The following is a 25,758-nucleotide window of genomic DNA, read 5'->3' on the forward strand; positions in this document are numbered from 1 at the left end:
AATGACTTTTTTGTTGTTCTTTTAAGATTTATAACTGTGTATTTTGTGTATCAAAATTGGTAATTTTTCTTGAGGCAGTTTTCTGAAAATCTTCGTGACAAGATTTCTGCTTGTGCCTCTTCCAGTTTTCTAGAACTTCAGCTCCCTCCAACTCCTACCAGCTACCCAAATTAAACAGTGAGTTTTGTCACTCTCTTTCCACTCTAAAAAAAACAAATGGATTTAAGATGAACAAAATACAAAGGACCTTTTTTAATGGATAAGCTGGAGACAGGCATTTTAAGGGCTGTAGGAGCTTTTCCCTGTTTAGTTGTACAATGGCAATCCTTACCATCACACACAGAACACACCTTTAAACTTCGTATTCATTTCTGAAGTGATCGTAGCTACTTATCGTGATAAGGTGATTAGTATTTTTTCTAAGTAAGTTTTTGCCATTCAAAATAGCACTCGGCTTGTAGTTCTGAAGTAATTCCGATGGATGCTTTCCTCTGCTCATTATCCATCAAACCCTGTGTAAAATTCACAACAAAAAGATTCTTATACCTTAAAAAAAAAAACCACTGAAGAAAATGCATCTTTGTCAGTCTGCCTTTTTGTGGACAGGACCAAACAGTCTTCCAAAACTTGTCATTAACTGCACTCATAAATCAAAGAATTTCACTAGTGCATGGTGGTGTTGGCACTGCAAAGCCTTTGTAGGGCCACTCGTGCCCACCACTAGCTAAGTGCTGCTTGGATCCCAGCATGCTTTCCCATTAGCCCTGCCTGTCTTGAAGCCAGCAAGCTCTACAGGTGCTTCACTGCTACTGTTGAATGGCTTTTGTGAGGGCTGTTTTAAACAAGGATATCAACACCATACAAAATACAACTTACTGTTTGGAAAGAAAGTGAAAACATGTCAGGTTAACTAGAAAGGGGATTGTGGACATAAAGATGTTTACCCTCACCTCCAACTCACCTTGGGTCTCAGCATAAGCTTAAAATTCTCATAACAACTAGCAAATTCTCATTATAATTTAATGTAGCCTGCAGAAATGTGCATTGTCTAGGTACATACACAAGTAGATGCAAAACAAGTATGTTAACTAGTTTCAATGAACTAACAAGTTTCATTAAATATGTTGATTAAAAAAACTATGCTCTAAATTGCAGTATTTGAAATAAATTTGAAGTAACTTGGACATTGACTGGAAAGTAGACACATGCCCCACTTTGATACTGGGGCAAGACCTAGGTATGCAGCTGCCCTTCTCTCCAACCGTGCCCTTGAAGCAGCAAGAACCAGGACTTGTGAACCTCAGCCCTGCAGTCTGGATGTCATCTCTGCCCATCAATCCTGTTTGGATTACGACCTTGATGCAAAAGGCTGTTCCTACAGCACAAGCAATAGAGGAAGACAAGGCAAAGCAACCACAAGTGTTCCTCACACAGGAGTCTCACAACAGAACTTCTACTAGAAATGGGCAACCTGCAACCTAAAGTCCTAGCAAAGAGCTGGGAAGAGATGTAAAGGAGATAAAAGCAGGCTGCTCCCCAAATTGCCTACGGTTAGGATACAGGAGTATAGCTTTGGCAAACAGCATGTTGTTACAACTTGAGACAGAGGGAAATGTGCTTACTTGTCAAAGCTGTTATCCCTCAAGAAGAACAAAATTATGTTGTCTTGAACACACTACGGGTAACAGACAGGGAAAGGTCCAGAAACAGAAAAAAACTAATAATACAAACCTAGGTTTGGAATATGAAATGAAAGCTCTCTTTTGTACAGGAAGGAGTGTGCAGATTAAAAAACAGAACTTTTTTTAGTCCCAATCATATGACTACTATAATAGGCATGCATTGTCCCAATGAAGACTTAATCTGTTACAAATAAATTACTAATGTTTGTTGTAAGTATTATCAACAGGATAATTTCTGTGACTAAGGAATTTACAAATTTTCATCTATATAAAATATTGATCACTATGAGACACTGAGATTTTAAAGAACTTTTGAATTCTAACTACAGCAAATCAACTCATGAGAATTTGAGAAATAATCTGAGTCTAGGTTAAAAAAATGCAGTATTTTCTTCATAAACCCATCAATTTTAAACTGAATGACACCTTTTATTTTAAAATGAATGACACCTTTTATTTTAAAGCACATTTCACAATAAAGCTCAAGAAAACCAGCAGTATGTTTTCCTTATGCTCCTCATTTCTTTCCATCCAAACACCCACTGTAGTACCACACCTTAGCTCCTTTTCTACTGAATCCACATCAGAAAACAAATGCTAATTGCATCTTTACAATTAAGGCTGTGGGTGCCAAGAACCACAAAACTCTCTGTTTTAAAATGTCAATTTACTTTTACCAAATTCTTAAGTCTCCACCTTCCATTATGAGAAAAAAAAAATCACAATTGACATAAATTTGTTGTGATTATTCCATTCAACATTTATTCTTGCATATAAAGCCAAATAGCCAGACATCCATTTCAGATAAGTTATGGCACCAGCAGCATCCACAATTCCACAGAAACCACATTCACGTCCAACTGGAAAAGGAAGTTTCAAAATACTTCCATAAGTACTAAAGCAATTTTAAAACCTTTCAGGTTTTGTGTTCCAAGTCTTTAGAAATGGTGATATTTTTATTAGGTTTGGTAGCCTCATCCATCAGTTCTTTCAGCTGCCCAATCTGTTCATCACGGAAGTCATTCAGTTTTTCTTCTGTGAGCTGGACTCCATAGAGAGTCTTTTCTCTCAAGTTTTGTTTGTCTTCATTAATTTGTTGCTGTATCAGCGCTGCATAGTTCTAATGAGAAAGGAATATAAAGGTCACAAAAAGGAAAAATGCAGTATTTAGGTCAACTTTTTTTAATACCATTTTACCACAGTAACATACTCTTACTCAATCTGCTACAACAGTGTACTAATCAACACCAAATGTTAAGTAAAGTACACTTTTATAAGAAAGAAAAGTTATTAAGACATGTCTAGTATCTATGGTCAATTTTATGTGGCTAGTTTAAAATGCATATCATATCTACAAATCAATTTGATTCTGTCATTTCACCTACTACTGAAAACAAAACATAATTTAATTACAAATCAAATATATTTCTGTAGCTATAACTATTAAAATACATGTTTTTCATCTAGCAGGATATCAACAGGGTTCATTTTGTGAACTGATACATCCAGAAAACTATTATTCTTGAAGAAATGTATTAGAAAAAGCAATTTATAATTTGACAAATGTCCTAAAGCCTTTCTGCCTAACCACTCTGCATTTCTGAGAAGTGATAAGGTCATTTGCACCCAGCCCTGGGCTGCTCCAAAAGCATTAGGAATTCAGCAATTGTGAGGCTTCTGCCATTCTGTCAGCTTTGTAAGAAATTAATCAGACAAATAAGAAGTTAGAGGAGAATAAGGAGTTTCAAGGCCTGATATCTCTCTATTTCATGCTCGTTCCCCAAGGGAAAAAAAAGGATAACCTCCTTTCTGTAATACTTCAAACATAAGTCAGTTCGTTTAGAGTTCCTCTCAGTGCTGTTGTAACAGAAAGGATTTGGACCATGTTTACTTCTCTAACAGCATTATGAGAGTGGATAGGCAAAAGTGTATGTCTTACATCCTTATCAGGCTAAGGACTGTTACAAAAGCAAACCTTTCCCAAGGGCAGAAATGAAAGTGGGCTCCAGGTCATGTGGTAATATGGGCATAGTTGGAAAATCACTTCTTCATCGCTTCAGAGTAATCTTTGACTATTACAGCTTTTCTAAATTACAACACTGGAGGTTTTGCAAGGGCAGCAGTTGTACAAATACAATTCTGCTAGAGGTGCTACCATTAACATGGCTGCACTCACAGCCCACCTGCACAGACTCTGTGTACTCCCCGGCTCCCCCTGGCCAGCACCAGCCCTGCTGCAGTAGCTCTCAAAGCTCTAGGAGGGAAGGAATTTGACAAAAGCCTCATGGCACATGTGCTTACCAAAGTCAGTGAATTTACTCAGATGTTTAAAAGTTAAGTACCCATTTAAACATTGTGTTGGAAGGGAACTTAAATGTTCATTTTTCTTAAGAGAAATTTAAATTCCACTATTTAAAAATTATTTCCACAAGTTAATTTTTATTGGAAAAAATATTGGCTTCTCTCCTACTTTAGAAAAGTATCCTTTAAAGGACCTTAAAGCTTCAAGCACAACTCTAAATAGAGTATAAGAAACTGAACAAAAGAAACTAAATTCTGAATTAATAAAAATTGTGACTGTGTAACATGGTAACATCTTTTTTTTTAATGAAGGATCAAATCCCAAGAGTATTCAAAAGCACAGGATTATAGCAATGAGATATAAGCATTATTTTCGTTTCCAGTTCTCACTAAAAGAAGCCTCAGTACTGCACATTGAATTGCTAATCCAATTACCAACAAAGTTACTACAGCGAATACTTCAGCTCCCTGTCTAATAATTCCAGAGAAGTGTGTGAGAAGGAAAAATGATATGCATGAGCATGTGATAAATTTCAAAATGACATTTATTACCATAAATACATGATGTTGTTAATAGCCCAGGTCATGGCTCACTAAAGTCAGCAGGATTGCAGCAGTCCTGCTGCAATGCTTAACTCATGGCTATTCAAAGAAAACTGATAGATAAAACTGAGGAAAATAAAATCTTTTTTATTATTAATACAAACTCTGAACTAAACTGATTCCACCTTTCTAACAGAGAGATCTGTAGCGGTAGAGCTTTGTCTTAAAGCTACCTAAATAAGAAAAACAACAACAGTTTCACAATACTGAGGTTCTTCCCCACATCACCTCTTCCACTTCTACGTTAAATATGCATTCAGGAACTGTGACACTACAATTAATCCCTGCAGTAATCTCACACCTCAGCGGTCCAGGGTTTAGAAGGAACTAAATAAAGTGTTCTCCTAATAACTGAACAATCAAGCAATAACATTAAGCTAAAAAAGTAGAATAGGTTAAAAAGTCTTCAACCTTATGGTTTACAGCATTTATCAAGACAGAAAGACAAATGTGATCTCTGAAGTTGTCAGCAGGTCAGTAACACACCAACACGTTACACATCAATTATTCCACTTCATTCTATCTTCAAATTTCTGCACAGAACAATCTAGTCAGTATTAATTTTGGACTCCAAAAAGAGAAACTCTCATTATACCAAAGAATAACATTCACAGCATGTAATTCAGAAACAATATTGAAAGCAAGCAATGTGAAACTCTCTACATCTTATCAAGAGATCGAACTAAATGTACAAGCCCTTCCATGCGATGTCCTACCAGTGCAGGTTCCACAGTGGGAGGAAAGTCCTCCCCAGATCTAGTGAGCAACCACCTGGGACCAGCCTGGGGTCACTGTTGCAGGCATGGGCTCTGCTACCTACAAATAACCAAAGTTCGTTTAAACATCAGCTACAATTTCACAAAATTTCTTCACTAGAAGATTTTTTTTTTTTCAGAAGTATCAAATTAATTACTGGTAAGGAGTCTGCAATTTAAATAATTTTTAATCTGAAACCAAAACATCACATTTCACAAAGCATCAGTGTTAAAAGAGTCCGCATCTCAGCAGCAGTGGTCCTCAAAGCCACACTGTCTGCTCTCATAGATGCCCTGCATCCAGATCCACAGCCATGGGCTCTGTTGCCCCATTCCTTAACACCAGATGTTGTGCCTCACAGTCCTCCAACATGTTCCCATCTGGGCAGATCACCCCTGGCTCCTTTTCTCCACTCATTTTCTGGATGAACAAATGTTTTGCACATGCCGGAAAGCCACAGTAGTTGTGGTTTCACAATGATTTGTAATGCTAACAAAAATTCAAATTTGGACCCCAAAAACATGATGGGTTTTGGTTGGCTCATGACAGAAAATGGAACTTTCTCACCACATTTTACCAAAAGGCAGTGATACTTCAAAGAAAATATGTTTCAGCCTTTACAAAAGCATTGGAAAAAGATCAACTATATAGCATGTATCATTTTCTTTGCCTGTGACGCCAGACAATGAACAAACAAAGCTTGGGATATTTAAGTGTTTAACACATTACCGTTCCCTCAGAAATTCAGATTGTTATTATGTGATCAGTTATTTTGGGAAATTTACTACATAATTTCCTGGTATATAGTTTTGTAATTTAAGATTCGACCTCTACACAGAAAATGCACCAATGTGCTAAATGCCTTTGAACTTTAATATGTTGAACTCCAAAGTTTGGTACAAATTTTAAAGCCTAATGAAAAACACGAACTACCAACAACCAAAAAAACCCACAAGTTAACAGTCGTTCTTCCAATAATATACCTTTGATTATAAAACATGATTGCAGTCTCTCTCAGGCAATGAAGAGTAGCCTGTTTGCATATGCTCTAGTTTTCATTAGAACTTAATAGACAGAGAATTTTACCATTTCCTAACGTCATAGAATCATAGAATGGCAGGGGTTGGAAGGGACCTTTAGAGATCATCTAGTCCAACACCGCTGCAGAAACAAGTCCACCTAGGTCATCTCCCCTATCTTCAGCAAAACTGAAACAAATCCTTACTTAGCTTTCCCAAACAAGAAAGAACACTTTGCCTCTGCCTTAATTTTATTTTACATGTAACTACATCTTCCAAATACAACAAAACTCCCTGGCAGATTTTTCAAGGCCATTTTATTCCAATTATAGTTTTTACTTTGTTCATCAAACCATGTTGTGTCTCCTATCTCTGGAAGACAAGTAAACCTGCACCCTGGCAGAGTCAGGCTGAGCATAAGCATACACAAGGATGGCAGGGGCACACCAGTGCTCTCCTCTTGTTTGTGGATGGTTGAGTGTGGCACATCAGTCAGGGACAGCCTCTGCACCTTAGATTTCTCAGGTTGATTACTGTGATGATCCTCTGCCTGTACCAGCTGTAAACTTTCTGGGCACTTAAATGAAAAAACCAAAAGTCAAACCACAAGCTGAACGGTAAAAACTTTGCCCCTTGTATATGACTGCCACCAGGAACAAAGAGGATCAAAATCAAGTTCTAGTCAAACCAGTCTCTCCTGACAATTTACCATCAAAAGACATATAATTTCTCCAGTATTCAATCCCAGCATAATACCTATTTATATCACAGACACCTTCTGTGTCCTGCTCCTCCATACCAATCCTAAAGGAGGGTAACAGTCCAGGGTGCAGATTGGCCAAGTCCCTGCACTGCTAACAATATGTGTAACTGCAGAGACATTCCAAAACTCTCCATATTGTCAATGCAGAGAGGCAGATACCTCACCTGAATGCTCTGATGTGCTCCTTAGTGATACTGGTTCTGTCCACAGATCACGTTGGCACCTACAGCATGCAAGCTGAATCTAGCCATTAGGCATTCCCAAAACCCTATGACATAATTAAACACTTGAACATTCAAGTGATTTCTACAAAAACACAGAAGGTGATTATTTGCTGCAATCAATAAGCACAGGGTTTTTTACATACATCCACCAACTGAAGCAAATACACAGTCTTCCTCTGCTCTCTGATTCATAAGCATTCACAGAATGCACAAATTCCCCAAAAGGGCAAGAGGATGGGTGATGTTTGAGGTTTTAAAATATGACACACTACAGAAAAGGTGCCACAGCCTTGTCATGTCCAAAAATGAGAAATATTTTTTTTTAAATAGCAAAAACACAGAACCAAAAGCTCCACTCCCTGACTGATGTACAGACTCCTATCCTGTCCAGTGCATGCTGACATTTATCTCATATGCATATATGAAATGCTGATAGACATTTATGATTCAGTCATAAGATTAAATGGGTTAAAAGTTAATTTGTCTGTTTTCACTGAGATTCCACATGTACAACGCCACTTTTCAGACAATCACTTAAAAAATCTCCATATGATTTATTTAGATAGAAGAAGTTAGTATCCATATGTCTGTTTCATTTTCTTACCACATTTACTCTTGAAAAACGGTCTAAAATCTTAGTGTCCCTTAAGCACTTAAAGTCAATGTATTCATCCATTCTTAAAAGACTATCTCCACTTGCAGTCAAATTGATGACACTGACAAACAACAACATTACTGGGGCCAGATCAGAAACTGCTACTCTGAGACATGTTAAACAAAGAGGGCACTGAAAAACACCATCAAATTATTTTAAATTGATTTTTCTCAAGGTGACATAAAAAAAACCCAAGAATGGCCTGACAGGCCACCATCATTGTTCCCTGGAAGTTAACTTAAAATTGCAGCATTTCAAATCCTTCTGCTGCAACTAGGAACAAAAATCAAACACAGGTTGCTAGGATGGTAGCACGAAGCAATAACTGTGAATGAAGAGCATAGCAAGGGAAAAACAGTTCTTCTTACTGTGCAGAGGTATGTTGAATTACTTATTTTATGCACAGACAGAATTTTGCAACTGATTTGCTGTATTTTTTGCTACAAAATTGTTTTGCTTGTTAAACTGAGTATCAGCAGAAGACAAAATCTTCATACAAGTGATTTTAAATGGGAGATACAACTCACGAAATTCCAGAACGTATTCATATACTTTACCCAAAGCTGTTAAGTACAGCTAGAAATGGAATAACAAATCCAGAAAAGTTTTACCACTTAAGTTCAGCTTAATACACAAATTTAGTGGATACTTTCATACACTCACATACATATTAAGCCAAATAACCTACACTTCACCCTACAAGACTACTTAAATAGCTTGTGAGCATTTTTAAAAATGCATAAAACACAATTACTGTCAAATAAATTACCTGAATAAACTGCCATGTGAAGTCACACATACTCTAAAAGGAATAATGAATTATCAGACCATTTCAAACCACTTTTGTTTTTGTAAAGGACACACCATGATCACTTTAAAAAATGTCAATATACTACAAAGGATGGTAAGTGAGCCTTCCTCCCGCTTTTCAAAATTCTCATCAATTGGTATCTGAATGATAACAGGTAATGACACATGACTGGTCTTACTAGTTTCTTACAGGAAAATAGGAACTTGCACTGTCCCTGCCCCTCTGCTGAGGCAGCCAACACAGTGGCACTCCAGAAAGGGAAGGCAAAATAGGGACAGCAGAGCAGCACACAGACAAGAGTTCATTTAACCACAAATGCAAAACACAAAAAGTACAAATATGACTTGCCAGAGGCCAAGTTGTTTCTTCAAGCACCCTTCAAGAAAATGAGTGTGGAAAACCCATCTCACTATGGGATAAATCTCCTACTCCTAAAGAAAAACAATGCAGGCAAAATAAAATCCTGCTTCTAACAAATATACATCCTTGTAATTAACAATGAGCCCTGAAAACAAATTGTGAAGAGCAGCTTGCATAAGTTATTTTGTGTTTTGGATGGAAAGACTTGCTAAGGCCTTTTCGAGCCAAAGGGATATTCTGATAGTTTGCCATGGGATTGTCTACATCTAAATGTTACATATCCAAGCAAAGCCAGAGATTTAAGTTATTATGTGGCGCATCAGAGACAGAAATTTCTGTCTTAAACATGATGTGATATACACTGCCCCCCAGAGATGTGTGTCTCATCACTGCAAAAGCAATGTGTGTGTCTCTCAATGGCTGTAGATGACTGGCTTCAACCAACTTCCTTTCTCATGGTTAAAGGAAAGTGTTTTGTGATTTTTTTTTTTAATTACAAAAGGCAACAGAAATACCATTTCTCCTTGAATGAAACTATAATCTCTCCCCTGGAGTTTACCTTTGGGTAATGCTGCTGAAGTCAGATTCCACAACATTATGAAGTGAAACATGTGGTGCAAGAAAAAAAAATCTTCCTTAGAAACATTTCAATTGTGTATATTTTAATTTCTGGGGATGAAAGACCATATTACCATTTCTAATCACAATGCAGAGAGGTAAAATAGATTTCTCCAAGACAGTCACGGGATCATAAAGAATGGGAACAACAAGAAAACTTCAAAGTTTTCCAAAAGTTAATCTGAAAGGAAAAGCCACAAGAGCTTTAACAATATTATGTTTCCTCATGAGATTCAGGAAGTATGCTAGAATATATGATTATCAACCAAAGTTCAGGGTAGTGATTGCAGTAACACAATGATGCACATACTATAAGTATATAGATCTGTTACCGTATAAGAGTTGAGGGGTTTTTTGTTGCTTACTTGTTTGCAGTTGAGGATGAGAGAATGAAAAATTATTCAGTTAAAACGGAGCCAGGGAATATAATTATGTAATACTTAGTAATCAGCATGGAGAATTATTATTTGATCAGGAAGGTATAAAATGGACTACTTTTTTTGAACAGTTTACTAATATTGTTAAACTGGAAGAAATGACATTTATTTAGAGGAATGTGAAAAAAGGTCAAGGACTAACTCAGCTTTGTTTATAGCTTAAATAACATGGGGTTTTATTGTCCTTTTTTTATTTCAGACTTATGAGATCATAATTTGAGGTGTAAAGGAGAAGTTTGTATCTGACCATCAAAGTAAACATATATAAATGCTATTAAGTCCAAAATGAAGCACAATAGCATTACCATGCATCAGAGTAACTTTACTGACATTTGTGGAAAAACAAGCTGTGATTAATTCTTCCTTTCAGGATGCTCGATATTTACATCAGTACTGTACATTTGGGCCAAAATCTAGGCCACTAAAACCTTTTTGCATCATTTGGTAACAATCATAGTCTCTAAGGTCCTCTCCACTTATGTTAATAAGCTTCATCTTAGATCTTAAACAAAAAAGCTCGAGTTCATTCTAAGGAAGAAGAAAGGAACAACAACAACATCGGAACATACTTGAAGGAAAAACAACATTTAAAAAAAGAATGACCAATTCAGTTCTGAAAACAGAGATAAAGTGTCACTTCCATATTTCCAAGAAGACAATGGTTTCACCTTTAGATACTCAACAAAAGGAAAATAAAACCTGTTTCCAAGACAACTACATTCATATCCAGACTGATAGATACTAAGAACATGCAAAACATTGTATACACCAGATGATGACACTTGAAAGACTTTCCACACATGTTCTTCTACTCAACTTATATCCAATGAAGCATTTCAAATCTACACATATATCCAAAAGAGACTCAGTATTCTTATTTTTCCATTACTCTCAGTACTATATGCTCATTCGAGAGAAAATCTGAAACTAATACAGTAACGAAAAAACATCAAGTATAAACAAAAATATAATCCACTAATAGGCATCTTGCATTGATTTCCCTGTCACTACAAATAACCTTTCTGCTGAGGACAGACTGAATTTTTTACTTCTATGTGCCTGTAGAAGAATAGTGTGCTTGAATGAAGCAAGTAACAAGCCACGGGCAACATTTAATAAATGGATCAGAATGTCACTATCGTAAAAGTCAGACCCATCCCTTAGGACAAACAAACAGAAACTTTCTCGGGTTTAAGTGAAGATACCCTACCTTTCCTTTTCCAATACAATACACAGGACACTAATTTAGCAAAGCAAATTTGGCGAGAGAAAGTACTGAGTCAAAGGCTGATTTTCTTGGCCAGTCTTACCACGGTCTCTCTAGTGACAGGGAAGAGAGACGAGCCTTCAGCCAGGGTGCTTCTACATGTTTTCAATATGGCAAAAACATTGAGGTATGCTTTTCATAGAGTACCACCTAGGACACTGCTTATCAATAAAACAGAGTCTACGTACAAATGGACATGTATGATTTCAAAAATAAAAAATACTGGCACTGGGAAACAGGAGTGAATTCTTATATGGTTGTTACTTAGAAAAGTATGCCATTCAGTCTCGTTCAAAGTCCTACTCTATAAATATAACTCAGTGTATTTGACCACAATCATTCAGTTACAATTTAGTCCTCCCTACTTTTAAATAACAGCAGTAGGGCATCTCCATAAAAATAAATGCAGACTGATGTAACACAGATCTTCCTTAAGACAACTAACAACATATTGGTTTATGTTTGTAAACTTGCTCTGTGAAAAGAAAGCTTATTATTGCAATTAACATGTACTTCATAGTACTTAAAAGGCAAAAACTCATTAGTCTCTGTGCTATACTCAGCAAAAATGTTTAAAGTTCTTGCTACTGCAGCAAAAGATGCTTAAATAACGTTCAAGTTTTAGACCAGACATACACTTTGTATACACATAAACATACCTGTGTCAAATTAAGTTCATAATATACATTATTTTAAATGTTTTACATATCCTCCAAGCAATAGAACAAATCCCAGCATTTCCTTCTTCTTTAGTTTTATTGCTTTCAAAATTACAACAGAAAGTTTCTTTCTGTTTTATTTTCCTAACATATTGAGATATGACACATGCAGACAGGAAATCCTCTGATATAACACTACAGACAAAAAACAGTCAGAGAAATTAAAAGTTCCCATTCTAAACATAATTCTAAAACTGTACTGATTTTTTTTAAGCAGTTTTAGACCAAAAAACTATAAGGCCTACAAATTTCTGTAACTTATCTGGGGTTTTTAACTTGTAGATTTTTATAGAATCTCTGAACTACTTGAGAAGTATCCACACATTGGCTAGTAGCCACATAAGTGAAGAAAGCATATGTGTCATCAGTGTGTTCAAGAGCTGCTATATTGAGACGTGCATCTCTATTAACTACATCCAAGACCTCAAATATGAAAAATTCAAACATTTTTGTGATCATCTACAAGTCACTGTTTATCCCTTTATCCAATGCCTCTCACATTTAAGACGATTTTTATAGTGTGTCACAATACAGCAAGCATGGGCTAGGTTGTCACAAAAGACAGGAGTATAAAGGAAAATTCATTCATCTGATGAACAAGCTTCAAAATTCAATCAAGTATTGTAGAGACAGGTAATCTGAAAGCACTTCAGTCATGGGTTTGTGTGGTGCCATTCCTGGTAATGGGGAAGGGGCTGTAAAGATGGCTCCTGTAAGAAGTTGCTTGAAACTTTCCCTGGCTCTGAGTCAGACCCACTTCTAGGGCTGAGCCTATGGGGCACCTTCACAATCATTTTTTAAGAAGCCAGAAGAGAAGGGTTTTTCTTCTCTTTCTGTTCTTACTTCTTTTCCAGTTGGCAGTGGTGGGAGGAGTTGGAGGAGAGAGAAGCAACCACATGGACCCCAAGGTCAGGGAGAGAAGAGAGGAAGAGGTGTGCTGGAGCAGAGACCCTATGGGGCATCCTATGGGGAAATGCCAACTGTCCCTCTGCATCCTGTGGAGAGGAGTGGTGAGGCTCAGATTTGCTGGCAGTTCATAGAGGACCCCATGCCAGGGGTAGTGACCATGTCCGGAGCAGAACATGAATTTGTGGGAGGGGAGTGTTGCAGCAGAAAGTGCCCAGAATGCTGCTGGCCACAGAGGAATCCCACACTTGAGGAGTTTGTGAGCAGAAGCTGTAGCTGCTGGGAAGAACCCACACCAGAGAGGTTTGTTAAGGATCGTATCCCGTGGGAGGGACTCTGTATCGGAGCAGGGGAAGAATGTGAAGTCATCCTCCTCTGAGAAGAGAGAAGTGGCAGAGCCCATCTGTGAGAGACTGACCAAATCCCCCATTCCTTGCCCCCACGAGCTGCTGAGAGGGGAGGAGGTAGAGATATCTGGAGCAGTGAGCTGACCCTGGGAAGAAAGGAAGGGTGCGGGAAGGAGATCTTAAAGTGCTGGTGGTAGTTTTTCTCATCATCCTGCTCTGGTTTTGCTTTCTGTCTGTTCTCTTTCTTGTAGGTAGTAGAATAAACTTTCCTACTTTCCTCTCTAAATAGAGCAGACGAGTCTGTTTTGCCCAGGACCGTAATTGACAATGAGTCCTCCCTGCCCTTGTCTTAATCCACAACAACCTTGGTTACCTTTTTTCCTCCCATCTCATTGAGTGTTCCATCATCCTAAGAAGGGTAGGGGTGGGGGTGGATGGGGGGCAGTGAGCAAGAGCCTATGTGGTGCTTCGTTGTTGGCTGGGCCTAAACCATGACAACTTCTGAGCAACTCTAGACAATATTCTGTACTGCTCTAGGGGAGATCAAATACATGTCAAATTTAAGCCTGGACACATTCTCCTGTAATTGCTATACAACAAATACTTCAAAATTAACTCACCTAAATCTTGCTCTATTCCTTCTTTTTTGTTTCTGCTATTGCAGGAGGTTTTCCAGCAACTAAAGGGAACTTGCTTTTGAATCAGCAAACGACAAGAAAAACAGATAGGTAGGGGATTAATAAAGAAATGGAAATCAAGTAAGTTAAATAGCTCAAGAGTTTTATGCACTCCATTTTGAAATGAACACTCAGTTAAGAAAAATGTAAGCTTTCACAACAAAAAAAAACCAAACTTCTTATTCCTACAAATTCTCACCCACCTAGAATCTCTCCTTTTTCTCTGTGCAACATGCTGTGCTGTAGTGAGCACAGCATGCAGATGCAGCAATAGTTGTTTACAACACAACCCACTTGTGGGCTGCTTGCTGAACTGTCTCGACGCACTAGACATTGATGGCATCTGCAGAGACTGGTCTCAGGGTCATGGCCAGGCATTGCTTTGGTGTCCTGATTGTCCTGTGCTTCCCAGCTCACCACAGTTCCCTGTGGATCTCTGACCTGCAGGCACATGCATGTCAGTAAATTCAACCAAAGTTTGCCTGCTGTTATAGTGCAAGACTAGCCTTTAGTATTGACTGCTGCCTTAGAAAACCAGAACAAAACATAACTTATCTTCTCTGTGTCAAAACATACTGTTCTAACGTGTATTTTTAATTTCTTCAAAGAGGAGAACATTGAAAACAAGACCATACACGAATGGCGAAGGAAGGGGGGGAAGAAATGGGATCATTTGTATTCCACTGTAGTTATTTGTGAAAAAAATACAACAGATCTATCTTCATTGAACTGCTTGCTATATCCACTATAGTAATGATTTTACAAATAACAGCTTTGCAAAACATCTTCCTTTGCAGAACCCAGCTTAACGATCCTTTATTTCATCAGGTGGGTGGAAAATTTCCCTGGGAAAGTTTTGCCACAATTGCTGTCAAAACCTATTAGAAATATATTTAGGATCCTATCTTCCCTCAAAAACACTGCCTACAAGCAACCTAATAAAAAATGAAAACAAACAAAAAGTCCCACTATTCAGGAAGAAGGAAACTTTCGTCAGGAAGTTGGGACATCCCTTTTTTCTATAGTAGATAGTAACAAGGGGTAATGGGATGAAGCTGGAACACAAAAAGTTCCACTTAAACATAAGAAAAAACTATTTCACTGTGAGGGTGAGGGAGCAGTGGAACAGGCTGCCCAGAGGGGTTGTGGAGTCTCCTTCCTTGGAGGTCTTCAAGACCACCCGGACATGTTCCTATGTGACCTGATCTAGGTGACCCTGCTTCTGCAGGGGGATTGGACTAGATGATCTCTAAAGGTCCCTTCCAACCCCTACCGTTCTATGATTCTATGGTAACTTGCCAGTCACAGATACATCACTGTACCAAAAGTTTTAATCAACAAATGAGGTTTGCTAAATAGTACAAGGGGTCCTGAGAATTTCAACTTGCACACCCAGACTGAACATCTGAAGGTGAAAAAAATACAATGCCAAATAAAATAAATCCAAAGTACTCATTCACATTGCAATTAAATCCATTACACAGTCGCAGGCTTCCTGCTAGACTACTAAATAGAAGCAGTTAGACAGCAATCTAGTTAATGTATCCTAAAATTGTAATGCCATGAGCAAGTGGAACTAAGTCTTTTGGATACCATGGAATTAATTTTCAAAAGAAAAATCTGTACCAAATCATATGAGTAATTTATTCCTACCTATACTTGTTACTGTGCATTTAAAGTGTATATTTGTGCAAACAAATGCACAATCAATTAAAAACAATACCATAAAAATAACAGGTTTTTAAGCCCTTCCTAATCGCCATACAAATCCTTCCATCATAGTTACACTTCATACTGCCAAGAACATTAACCTTTATTTCAGCCACAAATGTTATTTATATGGCTGACTTGTGTCTCAACATAAATAATATAAAATCAGATAAACTAAATCAAAATAAAATATCAAACATATTGTTGAGATGTAAACACACAGTCAACATCAAACCTACATAGTTACATTTATAATATAAACCGAACACACTACTAGGCAAAACCCAATACAGTATGATTATCAATTCTTCAGGACATATTGTTCTCGGACTGACACAAACAATTAGGTGTACTTTAAAGGACACCCATGTGTGTCAGTGACCATGTACTTTCAGACTATTCTGTTAGCATTTGTACCTCAGTACCATTTAGTTGTAAATGTTAATTTAAATTACAGCTATCTGACTTTCAGCACTGTGAACAGTTTTGCTTGAACACCAGAAACTTTGGGAATTTTCTCAGCTAAACTATACTGTAGGCTAAATCTTTCTCTACATCCTCCACATCAAACAGTAGAAATAACAAGGATTTGTGATCAAGACGATCAACTTGACCTAAGATGGCCCTGCTCTGAGTAGGGGGCTCCAGAGGCCCCTTCCAGTTGAGGTCTTCCAGGCTACCCCTACTTTATTACTCTACTCATTTAAAAGCCAAGATTAGTCTAAGTTACATTTTAATGTTTTAAAATGCTCCAATGTTGAATACATCGTGCTATAACATTCAAAACAACTATACCAACTACAAATTTCACTGACAGACAAGTTCCCCTACTTAAGAAATCTGTAACAGAACATTAGCATCATTCAATAATCATATGATTTATTCAAACTTGCAACTGTTTATATCAGAACATGAGCTTTTACTGAATGCATACACTAGTTTCCATCCCATTCCTTCATAACGAACACAAAACTTCAGTGACAGCTGTTTCACAGAAAAGAAACACAGGCTGCATTTATTATTTTCCTCCCTATATTGAACAGTCATTGAAGCTTTATTTGTACAATATGCAAGTGATAAAAAGAACAAAACCTCCTTTCCACTTGAAACACAATACAATCAACAAATACATTTTGCAAAAGCACCCAAAAACATCTGATCAAACTTTATAAGCAGTACATTTTAAAAGATACCAGTTCACCAAATTAAGCTCAACAACAACAAAGCATAAATTAGAAATGTCTTAATCTACAAACTGGCATTGCCCAACAACAAACAAAGTATATTTCTGTCTGCTTGTCCTTGGAATATTGTGTAAGATGATAGTGGTTCTAGTTTCTCCGGGAAACTCAAGAGTTCCTCTATACCCATCACTACCCAATCAAGTTTAATCAGGCCTTTTTAGGCTGTTCCTCACCCACACAGCAACCCCCTAACAGGCACTGCACTCAATGACTTTCACATTGTCATAGTTTCATCTGCTGTGGCCTTGGCCCATGACATTTCAGAAGTGGGTCAACAAAAGCGAATGATGAGAAAGCCTGCTTACTTGCTGCAGTAATGCAAAGAGCAAGTATGAACAACAGCTGAAGTGTGTTCTCAAGAGGACACTGGGAGGGTTAATACCAGTGAACAGCTCATTGAAACAAAGCAAAAATTAAATTTTAAAGAAACAGTAGTATCCAAGTAACATTTTTCAGATCTAGGATGCAGTGTAACAAGACACATGTCTGGCAATCCCTCCTGACTAGAAAGACAGCAAGGGTTGGGCTTGGGTTTTTTTTTCTTTCTTTTTTTCCCAGGAATATATTTTCCACTATACACAGCAGAAAATTCACAATTCCTACTGTACAGACATAGCATCCAGATTTAACATGCAGTTTTGTAAAAGCCTTGAGACTTCCCTCTCCCTTTACCAGACCAGCAACAGAATAGCACCAGAGAGCTCAGAACTTTCTTCTTAGAACAGCTCAGATGTGCACACAGGTTCCAGAGATGATGACTCTTGATTTGGAGAAAGCTAGATAAATCTAATAGTTGATGAGAATATGATAATGGAGGGAAAAAAGCATCCAGGGGGGAAAAAAAAGCAGCACCTGCATTTGACAACAGAGGAAACAGAGCTCTGTCTGCAATAACGACTTAAAAGAGTGCCAGGGAACACTCTGAGAAGGTGCCAGACTTCAACTACCCACCCTGGGAGCTTGGTGACACAGTCCCTAGCAAAGGTTTTGATTAACTAGCTTTCTCCAAAACAACTCCCAGGCCCAGACAGTGAGCTGGCACAGATTGGCGGCTGCTCCCAGCAGGCAGTTTGGATGTGGCCACCCTGCTGTGGAGGATAAGAGTTTAACCACATGAACATGGGCTGTTCCACTGCCAGGTGCAAGGCAGACCTGGGCACATCCAGTTCAGCAGTACGGACACAGCTTTAGCCTGGCAGTGCTGGGGCCAAACAGCCAAATTAATAGATCTCACCACATTCTGCTAAAGGTGTAATCCCATGGCAAACACTTATTTCACGTTTTTGGGTCTGGCTTAGAATCTCCTCTATGATGTGCAAGTTTTGTATTGGGATATTTTTTCTCCAAAATCTTACCACTGAACCTGTGAAGACTGCAGGTAGCAGAGTACACCACCTAACAGAGATGGGATTTAGCAATATGTTATCAAGCAGAATTAATACAAAGGTTTCCTTCAATGCAAACAGGTAAATGCCTAAGTTCTTCAACTGCAAAATTCAGACTTCTTTTTCTTAACCAAATACTCTTATACATTAATGACCTTACCTTCATACTTCAGTAAAAGAGCTGAAAGGAACTTCCCCTTTGCCTACAGCAAGTTTTCCACACTTCCTAGTGGGGTAAGCAATAGCAAAAGATTGGTATGCATGTTAATCTTTACTATTTTCCTTCTTACTATTATACTGCAATGCCTCAACTTATTTCTGGTTATTAAAAAAAAAACACACGCTGTTTTCTTTTTTCTATTTCCCTATCTCTTCTTGTATATTTAGTTTCCCATTTCATCCATGAGCAATACTTAGGAGCAGTCTAGATAAAAGATATTGTCTGAAACTGTGCTGTATTGCATCCAACAAAAATGTATTTTACTTCTGATAACAAGATATGAATGTCTTCTATTTGCAAATTTTCAATTCTACTTAGTAAACAAATAAAAAAAATAGTACTATACTATCCCTCAAGTATTCCTCATATTCTGTTCAACATGTTTATTCCATTATCAAAGAAATATCTTCCAAGTATCAAGGAAAATAAGGTAACAAAATTGCTAAAGCTTGTTCTCCCTAGAGCTGGTGCAAAAAGTACCCAGTGGTCCTCAAAAAGGCCAGTCACTGCAAAACCAAGAACACTTTCAGTAACAGTTTGAAAGTTCAAAGTATGTCAATTTAGCAAAGTCAAAATGAAACAGCAAGAACATTATAAAGCATTTAACAGATGTCCTCCAGACTTCTGCTTCTGTTTCAGCCAACAATGTTACATTGTAGCATGTTGGAATGCTGATTATTTTGTTGAACACCCTTTATACAGCACCTTCAAGATTGTCTTCCTTTTTACTAACCTAAAAGCTTTTCAAAAGGATCTCAGATTCTTTCAGCAACTATTCCATAAACCAAGGCAGCCAACGTTTCACTTAATTTTGCTGCTTCAAATTTAACTTACTGCCCTTCTACTAAATTCACTGCCCTCCAATCTAGAAGACCTACTAACTTTATAAGCAACTGACAATTCTGTCTCCACAAATTCAGGGAAAAAACGGGAAAATTCCCATTTTTTGTGACTGATGCTACCAATTTGGTGGCCATGACTCAGCCACATGCTGCCAGAAGGCAGCACAACATTGCTACTGTCCATTTGAGAAGACTGTTTAGCACATCCTCAACATGCTTTGAAGGTGATGACCATTAAATACTCAACAAAGTAGCTGACTCCAAACTCCTGAAATACACCATATATGTATAGTACATATCTATTTATACACATGTACAGGAAGAAATCCCAATCCTAAAGGGCTGGAATTAGTTAATATCCAGAAAATACAGTTTGTAAAACATCTGGATAGTTGATGCTGGTCAATACCACAGAAAACATCCTTAAGAGAAGCAAGTTTGTTGTAATGTTAAATGAAGTCAGAAGAACTTTTCTCTGAAAATTATGCAAACAAAACAAAACGCAGAATATAAAATTTCCCAGGAAGAGCTGATGCATAGAAAAGTAAGGTTTAGAACCCTGAACAATTCCATATCATCTTTTATGAAAAAGGCAATTAGTAATTATTAAACAAATGTTGATAAAAACATTCTCAAATATGTTTTCAAGCTAGACACACACAAAATATCACTCTATGATCATGAATTTGTTCAACTTGAAAAAGTTAGTGGTAACATTCCTCTTTGTATCAATTCACTAGTTAAATCCTATTTTAGGACATGAGTTTCAATACACAGAAAACCTCTACTGCTTAACAAATACATCACTCAGAACAGTTCAGAAATACTATTTCCGTGTTTCCCCATTTCTTTCAAAACAGCTTAACATCTATTTATCTGGAATCAGACAATACATACTCAGGAGGCAAACCAGTAGCTGTCAATGCTGACCTTCCATCTTCATCTTTCCATTTTAATTGTTTTGCTCTTCTCCACTGGACTAACACATTTTTAAGCATCCCTTTATATTCTTCCATTCAGAGGAAGTTTGATACAATTAATCACAGAAATTAATCTTCGTCATTGTAAAAAATGTAGTTATTTTAATTCAAACATCCTAGTTTTGAAACATCTCATACACAGAAAGTTAAATTAAAAAAAAAAAAAGCAAAACAAAATGTTTTCATCTTACAATTGCAATCTTTCCAGAAAATCAAGACCTGTCAATGTTGTAAAAACAGGAGCAAGGACCAGACTGCAGCAAAACAGCAAGGGTTTTATCTAAACTGACACATGCTCTGCTCCAATCCTGCAGGTTCTCAGAAAACCCAACTATAGAACCCAATCTACAGGTGGCTCTTTCCACAGTTCATTCTCCAGGGTTCAAATGGCAACCCCAGATTATCACATGCTTCCATCATTAAAAACAAAGTGGTCTGTGTTATTTTTAAGGAAAGGAGAGAATATAGTTAACAGATCTTCTCTTACCAGGAATATAAAACTAAATCCGTTAGAACAACACACAGAGATGTATGTGTGTGAAAAATCAACACCTCATTAGCCATATATAGAAGCCTTCCATGACTGGCAGACTGGTTCCATTCAGATGGGAGGTGTTAGGGCTGGAAAGATAGCATCCATCACCTCAGTCAGGGTCTGCTGGCCCAACCATATTTACAAATTATCAAAATAGTCTTCCACAGCAGATGTCCCAGATTCAAAACATTAGCTGTTAAAAAGACAGTTGTTTAAAGTTTGGAGATAGCAATGTGCCATTATTCATGTCTCAGGACATCTAATCACAGGATAATATCTTTGCAAAACTTAGGAATGACAAACAACAGACTATTCTTACCCAGGAATCCCTTATCTAACACATTCACCACATGGCTTCTTAGTTCTTTCTTGGCAGACACACATACAACTTGGCCAGCTGTTTTTCAATATACCTAAAGGTTTTATAAGGACTTGTTCTATTGCAGTCATTGAGACTTGGGTTTCTAAGCCATACTCTTCATTACACCCTTTCAGCAGTCCTCATACAGACACCTCTCCACCACCCAAAAACCTTCAATAATGAAGTTTCCCAGGTCCTAAAAGATTTCTAGGTTATCCTCTACTCAATGAAAATACTGGTCTACACAAAATTTTGAAGAACAAAGGTATATTACTCTATGTACTGCCCTGGGGTTTAGTGCACCAGCATGAAACAAAACTTCAAACAGCTCCATTGTAAAACATAAATATTTAATTGCTTATGGCATAGGTTGTTCTTATTAAGGAAAAGCCAATCCCAGGCAAACTGTGGTCAATGTTTCTAAAACATTGTCTACCAAAACTGTTTTTCTCCATCTGGTCAAGTGTGGGAAATAAGTCTGCTGCTGAGGAGTGGCATCTGCCGGCAGACAGGCAGTCCACAAAAATCCCATCCACCACTAATTAAGTGTTAAAAATTTAAAGGAAAAAAAAAAGGAAAGTCAGTTCACATTAGTAACAATGCAACTTTCATTTGCTTCTTGACTGATAGGGTGATAATGTTTTTTCTTAACAATGCAACTCATTTCAGCTATAGTGGCAGTCCTACTGCATTGCCCATGAACCAGAATGACACTGCTAGTGCTGCCTATGAAATTTCTTTTCACTAGTCAGTCAGCAGTGGAACTAGTGAAAAAAAACCCAGAGTTATACAAGATCTCATCTTTGTAAACCATGAAGGACAAAAGATGTGTTTGCTATTTAATTAAAACTCTTCACTTCATGGATCTCTTAAATAAATTCTTACAATGACTCACCATAATGGATGTTGAAAAGCTTGCTAGAGTGCTTCACCATGAACAATCAACTGAATTGAAAAATTTAAAAGGCCCAGAAAACAAATGAAAATCGTGATTTGCTGTACACCTTAAAATTCTAAGCAGTAAATCAAATTTTAACTACTGCAGATGGAGAACCAATAATTTCAACAGGAACCAGAATATCCTTAATTTTAGAGCAACCTGCTTCTACCACAGCCTAAAGCTGACCTATGCTTTCCACGAGGTACTATTCTTCTAAGCCACAGTTCCTCTAACTGTGGCAGATTATAGCTTTTTGGCCTAAAATATCATGGGGGATGACTAATACATGCCATATTTGTTTTTGAAAAGACAGAAAAAAAGAGATTCAGCTTAAATGTTTCACCCATGCCCATAAAAGAAATCAGGAATAGCTACGTTTTTATATTAGATTTTAATTCAAAAAGAACCAAACTTCCTACTCTCAACAGCACCATACAGTATCAACATACTATGAGAAAACATCTAAAATGTGACATTATTATCAAGAAATATTTTCTTTTGGTGAAAAAAATACATCTACATACCAAGGCTTCACCTCCTCTGGGCATACTCTACAGGGGGACTATGACAACTGATGAGAACTTTGTAATGATTCTTCTCAGCTGCCAGGTTACTCAGACAAATCCAGAGCAGAAAGCTACTGTGGTAATTACCTCCCTTCCTAATACCACAATGGCAAGCAAACGTGTGCTTTTATGTCATGTATATCATAGTATATGACATCAGACATCAGATCTGCAGCTAAAGAACCAGCTAGTTTTCCAGCTACCGTTATCCAGTGCTCTTCTAAAACATCATGCGATGGGTCAGTGTGGAGCTACTTGTGCTTCATAACGGGCTGAGTGGGGGAAAGAGTTTGCAGTGCTGCGCCTATAAACAGTTGCCAAAACATTCCCCAGCTCTGAGCTTAGACCCACCTCTGTCCTGGCCAGGCCAACCTGGCACCTCTGCCATCACTATCTAAGAAAGGAAATTTGTAGTGCATAGGAGGAGGTAGAAGAGTAGGACAAGATGGAGGTCACCACGTGGACCCTGCAGTCAGAGGAGGAGGAAGAGGGGAGGAGGAAGAGAGGAGGAGCACCGCAGCAAGAGTGCAGGCCATCCTTCTGCAACCCATGAAAGGCAACAGGAGGGCTAATAGTTGCCAGCAGCTCTGCAAATACCCTATGTGAGAGTAGGTGAGTGTTGCAGACCTGAACCCAGAGGAAGCGAGGAGGAGCTGCAGCCCTTGGGATGAACACATGTTGGAGTGGCCTGTGCAGGGCTGCCTGGCCTTTGAAGGACCCCACGCTGAAGCAGGGAGGACCAGTGAGACGTTCACCTCAGAGGTGGGACAAGTGGCAGAAGCTATCAGGAAACAACTGACTGAAACCCCTATTCCCTGCCCACCCCGAGTCGCCCAGAGTGGGAGAAGGTAAAAATACCAGGATCAGGTGCCTGAGGAAGGGCATCCCCTGAGGAAGGGGATCTTAAAGGGTCTAGTTGCACTTTTTTCATCATTACCCTACTCTGTATTGTTTCCAGTTGGATATTTCTGTTTGTTACGGTTTTGCTTAGTGGTGGATTAAATTAATTTTCAATTTCTTCCCTATGGTGAGTAGTCTTGTCTGCTTTGCCTGGGACCATAAGTGGCAATTGAATCCTCCCTGTCCTTAGGAGGTTCCAAAGGCCCTTGGTACTGATGGCTGATCTTGGTACTTTGTTCCTGGATGGGCCTAAACCAGGACACATCAACAATCATCCCATGCTCGCAGACTCAGCCATGGTGTCCTCATCTTTCCACTGAGGACCTGACCACAGCACTTCCCAACTCCCTTACAGCCCCATGACACTAGAAGCCTACAGGTGTGTCCTGGGAGCTGCCATGCACATTTCAGTGCAGAGTCCAAGAGGCAAACGAGGCAAGATCACTGATGGAGGTACTTAGGCTACTTCATAGGGCCAAGAACGCTTGCCAGAAAATTTACGTTAGTAATCCAGAATACAAGATGAGAACTTGGAAAGAAAGACTACAACGGGGAAAAATAAAGAACAAAATACCATACAGTATGTCAAACATATAAATCTATTAAAGAGTACAGGAAGAAGAAAGTATTAAAGTGGATAAATGTGCCAGAGAAAAAGCCTGAAGAGGAATGAATGAAGCAAACCTATCATGTCAGACCACTTCAATCACATGCACGAGAAAAAATATTTTGAAGAATTCCCAGAACTTTCCAATTGCAGGGAAAAAAGGGACTTTTACTGTGTCAATATTTGCTGAAAAATGTAGTCATACGCTGGCAGTCTATAAAGTTCCTAGAATGCGATCAGGGTACTTCATTTACATTTTTTAAATGTCATGGAGGCTAATGCAAGTTGCTTATTGTAGGCTGTTCCACATTGCAGGTTTCACTTCTCTACAAATCTAACTGTGAAAAACAATTGGAGTAAAAATCATCACAAAATAAGAGATCAGCACTCCAAAAAAGTGCTGAAAGTGCTGAAGCATGAAAGACGCATTTACAGAAAAATCGCATTTCTTTGCAAAAAGATCAGATCTATTTGTCTAATGGAGAAAAACAAAGATAGCCTTCAGAAAATCCAATGTCAGCACCATTAGAGAATCACGTATGCCTGTGCCAGGGCAATATTTTGAGAGATAACACAATGTAGTAGGCATCCTTTTCCCTGATAGAGTATCAAAGAGAAGTCAAGTTAAATACTGCAAGCTACTAGGGTGACTGCTGTGTTTCACTACTGAGGTAGCAAACTAGCCCTAAAACACCAGAAAGCATAGTATGAAAAACTAAGTGGAAACCACAGTGAAGTTTGTGAATTAAAATGCCTTTCCATAATCTGCATCAGTATGTTAACAAACTCAATAAGTATTTAAACTAAGAATTTAACAAAAACTGAATCTATAAAATTCTAGTTTATGTTATAAAAATTAACGTCCCTTGCTTCTAGAACAGGACGAGCCTTCTCAACTTCAGTATTTGCTGCCATCGTGTGTACACTTCCAGAACTGCAATTTTACGACGGACACTCATTTATCGAATCAAAATCAACTATCAAGACTACACGACAGCATTACAGACTTTCGTTATAAAGTGATGACATTTCAAAGATTGCTAATCTAATATGAATTCTTTCCTCGATACAGTTTACATATACATCGAACACCATACAAACTCAACCCAGTTATGAAGACCACATGCTTCCACCATGCAATCGTAAAAAGGAAGAAAATAGGATTTGGTGGTTCCATAAAATATACCAATTCCTTTGGTTCATTCCATGTAGATATCAATACTACCGACACAAACCAATACCTCACAGTGCTGAGGAATTCAGTTCAAACCCTTCCACCAGGCTGCTTCTGTCTCAGATTCAGTAAAAAAGACCCAAAAAACC

General features: G+C 38.0%; 1 protein-coding gene across 1 annotated transcript in view; it reads right to left on the minus strand.

Annotated features, from left to right (window-relative positions):
* Positions 1-2,365: 2,365 nt before the first annotated feature.
* Positions 2,366-25,758, minus strand: part of SDHAF3 (succinate dehydrogenase complex assembly factor 3) — a 33,239-nt gene continuing 9,846 nt past the window's right edge. Inside the window, exon 2 of the mRNA XM_061997313.1 lies at positions 2,366-2,802. Coding sequence (XP_061853297.1) covers positions 2,599-2,802 — 204 coding nt within the window. The 3' untranslated portion in view covers positions 2,366-2,598. The remainder of the gene's footprint in view (positions 2,803-25,758) is intronic.

The sequence above is a fragment of the Colius striatus genome, chromosome 5, assembly GCF_028858725.1.
Source record: "Colius striatus isolate bColStr4 chromosome 5, bColStr4.1.hap1, whole genome shotgun sequence".
Classification (NCBI taxonomy): domain Eukaryota; kingdom Metazoa; phylum Chordata; class Aves; order Coliiformes; family Coliidae; genus Colius; species Colius striatus.